The sequence below is a fragment of the Empidonax traillii genome, unplaced genomic scaffold (genome assembly GCF_003031625.1).
Source record: "Empidonax traillii isolate 1590-97213 ecotype Southwest subspecies unplaced genomic scaffold, ASM303162v1 scaffold12:size2584012, whole genome shotgun sequence".
NCBI lineage: Eukaryota > Metazoa > Chordata > Aves > Passeriformes > Tyrannidae > Empidonax > Empidonax traillii.
Genome location: NW_020955205.1, coordinates 1,066,887 through 1,073,841, shown reverse-complemented (window position 1 = coordinate 1,073,841; position 6,955 = coordinate 1,066,887). Strand labels below are relative to the sequence as shown.

The 6,955-nt window shown below is 52.5% G+C and overlaps 1 protein-coding gene and 1 long non-coding RNA gene across 2 annotated transcripts in view; one reads left to right on the top strand and one right to left on the bottom strand.

Annotated features, from left to right (window-relative positions):
* The window catches only part of NPTN (neuroplastin), a 46,730-nt gene extending 46,421 nt beyond the window's left edge, over positions 1-309 (bottom strand). The window contains exon 1 of the mRNA XM_027888876.1: positions 82-309. Within this exon, the coding sequence (XP_027744677.1) occupies positions 82-169 (88 nt within the window). The 5' untranslated portion in view covers positions 170-309. The remainder of the gene's footprint in view (positions 1-81) is intronic.
* A 126-nt stretch (positions 310-435) lies between these two features.
* Positions 436-3,754, top strand: LOC114059870. The gene is made up of 3 exons (XR_003571755.1): positions 436-1,750; positions 2,767-2,884; positions 3,316-3,754. It is a non-coding gene; the product is annotated as an uncharacterized LOC114059870 (long non-coding RNA).
* Positions 3,755-6,955: the final 3,201 nt, after the last annotated feature.

The following is a 6,955-nucleotide window of genomic DNA, read 5'->3' as shown; positions in this document are numbered from 1 at the left end:
CCCCCCCCCCCCCCCGCCGCCATAGCAACGCGCCCCCCCTTCCTCCCTCCTTCCCTCCCCCCCGCCGCCGCCCTCCCTCACCGTTCTGCGCCGCGGCGGGTCCCGGCAGCAGCGCGGCCGTCGCCAGCAGCAGCGAGAAGGCGGCGGGCAGCGGCCCGGAGCGCGGCATCCTCCTGAGGCAGGGGCAGGAGGAGGAGGAAGGTGAGGAGGAGGAGGAAGAGGAGGGTGAGGCGGCGGCGGGAGCGGCGGCGGCTCCGTCCGTCCTTCTCCGCCGACCTCCTACCGCAGCGCTGCGCCCGCTCTCGCGAGAGCTGCCGGCGGCGGGGGCGGCGCCGCCTGTGAGGGGAGCGAGGGGGGCGGTGTCGCCGCCGACCCCGCCCGGCCCCGCCGCCATGTTGCCGCGGTTCAGCCCCTCACATTGAGCCCCTTGGGTTCAGCCCCTCCGCCGCAGCCCCACCATGGTCTCCAGCCCCTCCTCCTTCTGCCCGCTGAGCTCCCGGGCCGGCGGCGGGAGAGAGACGCCAGGGCGGCGGAGAGCTGCCCCTACCCTGCCTGAGGCTGCCGTCCCCTGAGGGGCACCATGGCGGAGCCCGCCCGAGGGATCCGTCCCCTCAGGGGCGCGAAGGGCGCGATGGCGGAGCCCGCCTGAGGGATCCGTCCCCTCAGGGGCGCCGTGGCAGAGCCCCCTCCAGCTGCGGTGCGAGGGAGCGCCACACTCCTCGCTTCTTCTCTTCATGGGCTTAAAATACTCGCAAACGCAAGGCAAGAGCTCTGGTCGTGCCTTATAATTTAGAAGTTTATGTGCCGTTCTGCAGGGTCTGCGGCGTGTTAGAGGAACTCAAAAAAGTCCCTCCCAAATCGTTCAGCTTCAGGACCATACACCCAGAAAAGACTGGAATTATTTTAAACGCCATTCTATCCACCACTGCTACTCTTTCATATAAAAAAAAATAAAATGTTTTTTCAAGGGCCGTGTCTGTTTTGCACAAGTAGGAAAAGAAGCAAATGTGTTTGTTCCATGCTAGTGGTGGAACTGGGGGCAAAAAGCACAAAAAATCACTTCTGTCTCAGTGGACCTGCCAGGCGTCCTGAAAATCGGCCGTAGATGAGCTTTGGGTGGGTTTTCTCCTACTTTCATAAAGCACAGGTACAGGTCACTCCTTGCACTCTGGTTGCTGTGTTCTATGCTGGTGGTGGGGAGATAAAAGAATTGCAGAAGATGATGGGACAGACCAGCAGAGGACACTGGGAAAAAAAAAAAAGAAATCAAAAAAGAAGAGCAGAAAATCCCTCAAAACCAGATAGTCATCTTTCTGCAGAGATCTCAGTTTCCAATCCAGAGATCTCTGCAGGCCCAGGTGTGCCCACAATGGAGTGGGTGCAGCATTGTGCTGACATCCAAAACTGTCCTGATTTCCTGACTTTGTATCCCTGATCCTTTACCCTGCCCAGGTCATTCTCAGCTGATCCTTAGCAAACAGACTCCAAGTCCTTTTATTGCTGCTGTGACTCATAGAAAATAAGGATCAGGCGCACCTTTTCCATGAAAACCCTGATGAACTGACTGCCCGAGCGCTTCAGGACTTGGATCGCGGGCTTAGTGACTGCAGCTTCCCAGGGCTGAGGTCACGCATGAGGAGCGTTTTTGGGCATGTGCTGGTGCCGTACGTCATCCTGGCTGCCCCTGCCTCTCCAAGGATGCCAGATTTGATGTGCATCAGAGATTCCACTGCGCTGGAGAATTTCCATGGTGCATTTCCATGACTCACTATTCGTGCCAGCTGATTCATCTGTGTGACACTACTGTGTGTTTTCTTGTGGTGTGGAAACATCCTCTTTTTGCCCCCCTCTCTGGAACAATTCTGACAGTAGCCCTTTGCAAACCAGACAAAATGGGGAAAAGGATCCAGAAGTCATGGTTCTTGCACAGTGGTGTCCCTCTTCCTGCTCTTTTGCATGCTGTTTTGCCAGCTGAATATAAGCTCAGGAGGATTTTTCTCTAACTCTCCTCCTTGCAAACACCCACTCGGTATTAGGCCTTACCTACACTCGACTGTTTTCCAAGTTTGGAACTAGTTAGCGCTGTGCTTTTCTCTGAGCAGGGTTTGGATCTGCACAGTAATGCTCGTTCCGTAACCATGGCAGCTCAGGGTGACTCACGCTGCCACAGGCCTGGGCCCAACTTAGCAGGAGGATTATTCTCCCCCCTGTCACCAGCTCAGCACGCTGAGAAGCTGGAGCTTCTCCCCACGGTTGCATAACTGAGCCCTCAGGTTCTTGTTCGTCTGGGGAGATGTGCTGATGGATTTTGTCTGGAGCTTGCTGCTGCCTTCAAGAGTCTCTTGGAGCAAAAGGAGTTCCCACAGATCCCTAATAGGTATATATAAGATCTATTTGTGCCATACTCAGGTATCCAGCCATAATAGAGGGTAAAAACCTGTTGTTCTGCCTTGCATGAGTGAATCCTCTTGCAACCACTTGTATTTGTAGGGGATTTCTAGAGAGAAAAAAAGGGGATTCACCAGCAATAGATTCAACACAGTGGCTTGGAAATAAGGAAAAGCCTGTCATTCCACCAGACTGAGTCTTTGCAGACTGAGGGGTGATGTGTTTGGCTTGTGTGGGTATGGCGATTCCTAATTTCATGAGTGGCAGGGGAAACTTGGCCGGGGCAAAGTTTCCAAATCCCTGCATTTTCGCTTCAGTCAAGACCCATCTTTTCACCTGGGGTATCTCAATTTTGATAATTCTCTGCTTATTCCTCAGGACTTCAGCACAAGGGCAGAAAATCTCGGAAACAAAACAAGCAAAGGGGAAGAAAAAACCCACCATAATCAGCAGGAAATTCAGGAAAGAGTTTCAGTTCTCAGAGAGGGGCAAAGAGGTATTCTTTTTTTGTCTGTATGTGGGGGAGATCTTTTGAGCTTGTCTTCTAGCAACTGGAGTTGTTTAAGAGATCCCTGTTATTTCCATGTACTTATTGACATGCTTTGGCTCTTGAAGGAAGCTTTCATAGAATGGTTTGGGTTGGAAGGGACCTTAAAGATCATCCAGTTCCATCCCCTGCTAGGAGCAGGGACACTTTTCACCAGACCAGCTTGCTCAGAGCTCCACCCAACCTGGCCTTGGACACTTCAAGGGATGGGGCAGCCACAGCTTCCCTGGCCAACCTGTGCCTCCCCACCCTCACAGGGAAGGATTTCTTAGCTTTGCCCCACTTGCAGTTGCCTTCTTTTGAATCTGTCACCAGTTGAAAGAGTAGGGCAGAGCACGAAACACTCGCTGACGTCCAACAGCAAACCTCACCTTTTGCAGCTGAGGAACGTTGGATAACATCAGTTAATGCTTTGAGGGCGACATGCCAGGGAAAGCACCGATCCCAGAAGGTAACTCCGACCTTATGCATGTGATTAATGTATATTAATCTCCCCAAAGGCACAATGGCAGGTGGAGAACAACATTAACCTAATCAGATAACAGAGCCACCAAACAAGGGTGACACCACCGCAGTGAGTCACCAGAAAGGCTCTCTGGCTCCTACAGGAGGGTGCTGCACAGGTGACCCTTCCAGTTTTCATCCTAAAGAGCCAGAAAAAAAAAATTAAACTGCAAAATTAGCGCTCTGACGAATGAGAGGCGAAGGAAAAGCTTGTCAAATCAGAGAGCGACATGCTCTGAGGGATAAGAGTCAAAGGAAAAGCTTCTGAAAGCAGAGGAAAAATGGGATTTAAAAAAAAAAAAAAGGAAGGAAGATCTCAGGATAATAATAATAATAATAATAATAATAATAATAAAATCTAGATGTGCGTTCTTATTTAGCAGAAAGCTGACTTGACACATCTGAACCCCATGGGTAATGGCAGCTTGTTTATTCCGAGCGATCTCCTATCCTCCTTCTACATGTTCAAAGTCAGAGCTGGTCAGAATGTTTTAACTTGATTTTTTTTTTTCCTTGTTATTTCTGAGCAGAAATGTCTTTTCACATAAAACAAACATTGTGACAGAAGGGGTAATTTTGGTCAGGATGATTTGTAATGTAAACAAGGAGTCCAGTGAGAAATATCATCATGTTTGACATCAGCTTTGTTATGACAGAAATCTGAAGTTTGTCTAACCTTATTTTCTGCAGGAAAGGAGATAGAGGGACAAAAAGAAATCAAACTGCTTTTTTTTTTTTTTTTTTTCCCTCTCCTCTCTGTGGCACAACCCAAAATTGTTTCTCTCGATTGCAATTTTTTCATCCACCTCAGCCACATCGTAATGTTTTTCTCCACCCAATTTTTTAGGGAACTGAGTCCAATAACTTAGTTTCCAGTTACAGACACACAAGAGCCATTCCCTGACCTCATTATCCTGAGGAAAAGGATATTATCCTCCTGCTTTTGTTGAGAGCAGCTCCATCCAGCCTCAGGCAGGATGTGTGGGGACAGCTGTCCCGCACTCCAGCTTGCTCTTGCGTGCTGTGAGTCCTGGCGGGGGGCTTCCTAGGAGGCTCCGGGGAAAGCCTGAACATCTGGAGCAGTTTTCAGGATGCAGAGGTGAAGCTGTGGGTGATCCGTCAGGACCAGACGGCAGGTGGCACCCCTGGATTAGCACAGGGCTCGCTCCAGCCAGGCTGGGCAGTGCCTGCGGCTGGGCTTCGGCTTCACCCTCCACGAGCCACAGCAGCAGGGATGTGTGCTCTTTTGCTGCCGTGCAGGGACATCCCTGTGTCCTGGGGCTACTCCCCACAGCCCAGACGATTCCCATCGCATTTTTTTTGTTCCTGGGGACTCGGCTTTGGACAAGGGGTGCCCATGGCAATCAGGGGTGTGGTGTGAGGGCACTGCTCCCTACGGGATGGGGAAGTGAAGGGAAGACCGTGGCTGGCAGGGAAAGACAGTCCCAGGGTACCTGAGTGAGGAGAGCAGGAGGCAGCCAGGGTCAGCCAAGAGTCCCTGTCATCCTGCATGTTCGCAGCAATAGGGCAGGCTGGAGGAACCAATCCATAGCTCAGGATCAATCCTGATGAGGGCAGCCAGGGGCAGGCACAGTGAGGTGATCCCTAGGCAGGTCCAAGGGGATAAAACAGACCTGAGCTCAAACTAGGAAATCAGGATTCACATCAATAGGGCCTATAGGTGCAGGTATAGCTGGGGCTAAACTAGAGACCAGCACCCCAGAGACACAACTCAAACCAGGACCAGCCCTGGGCTGAGCTTAAAGGGGCTCTCAAGCCCATGGGCAAGTGTGGCTGGGAATCCCATCCCAAGTGGGGCTGCTCATGGCAGTCAGTGGCCCAAGGTCTTGTCCCCCAGCCTGCAAGGCACAGCTTGATAGGTAGAAGAGCTTGTGCCATCCCCAAAGTGCTGTGCACCATTCTGTACATCAAGGGAGACATGTGGTCCCTCATCTTTTCCCCAGGGATATATTTGGCTGTGCCACCCTGGCTCTCTGCAGCTCAGGCCGCTTGGTTTGTTCAGCCTGGAGGAGACTGAGGGGAGAACTCAGTGGTGTCAACATCCTCATAAGGGGCAGTGGAGGGGCAGCACTGATCTCAGTGGGGACCAGTGACAGGATCTGAAATTGTGTCAGGGGAGGTTTAGGTTGGATATTGGGATAAGGTTCTTCCCCCAGAGGGTGGTCAGGCACTGAACAGGCTCCCCAGGGCAGTGGTCACGGCCCCAAGGCTGACAGAGCTCCAGAAGTGTTTGGACAATGCTCTTAGAGACAGGGTGGGATTGTTGGGATGTCCTGTGCAGGGCAGGAGTTGGACATGATGGATGATCCTGATAGGTCCCTTCCAACTCGGAATATTCCATGGTTCCTTGATTCCATGAATCCCTCCTGGGCCCGTGGGTCCTGGTCCCCAGGAACACCCACGTTCAGGAGCCCCTCGGGGTCCCTCGTTCCCGGGTGGGGCGGGAGCAGCTCCGTGCCCGGCCGTCGATGGCCCACTGTGCTATCATGGCTCTGCATCGACCGCCGGCTCCCGCCCCGGCCCCGCCGGGCACGGCCCAGCCAGGCAGAAACGCCGATACCCATCTGCCTAAACGGCGGGCATTCCCGTGAAATGCAGACAATGAGCCTGCGATCAGCGTGGGGGTGAGCAGAGGGAGCGGCCCAGCTGGGAGGTCACTGCTGAGCTGGCAGACAGCAGCCCTGGCAGCACAGGCTGCTCGGGGTGGTGCCGCTGGTTATCACATCTATTCTATGTGGTGCTTGTTTTCCACATCCCCTGTGGGTCATCCTTTACCAGCTCAATCAAAATTAAGGGGATTATCCAGCCTTTATGGTGTGGTAAATGGTTGAATTAGATACAATTTTCCTAGTCCTGCCTGATGCAGGTTAGATTAGACATGGGTTTTTCTAACCTTAATGGCTCTGCCTGTTCAGAATTCTGTTCTGCCCTGGGGCACATTTATTTTAGCCAATGATGCAATGGTTTAAGAAAAGTGATTTGGTGAAACCTGAGGCTCCCTTCTCCCTGGAGAGCATGACACCCAAAATAAATACAGTCATGAGAAAGACTTGGGTTCAGCCAGGGGGGCACAAATAGACTTTAATGGCAGCTTCATGTGGGACCCCAAGCCACCCACACCCTCTGCCCATTGCTCCATATAAGCTCAGAGCCAGGAGATGCTCTTGGTTTGCTGGAATGTGGATAAGTCTGTTCTGGTTCGGTCTTCCAGACTGGTCTTATTGGAGTGGGATTTAGTTCTCTCGTGTAGGTGGCCCTGTCTCCCATCTGAGCCATGAGGAGGGATGTGCTGGTGGCTGAAATGGGGTTTTTCATGTCCCCTCCTGGCAGGTAGGGTGTTCCTGGCATCCTGAGAGACCCCAAGGCAAGTGTCAGTGCAATGACAAGGGACATTTTTCCTGATGCATTTGGCTCTTTGGGAGCTGGAAGAAGAGGGATGGAGCATGAAAACCTTCCCAAAACTGAGGTGTGACGTACCAAATCCAGAAACCTTCT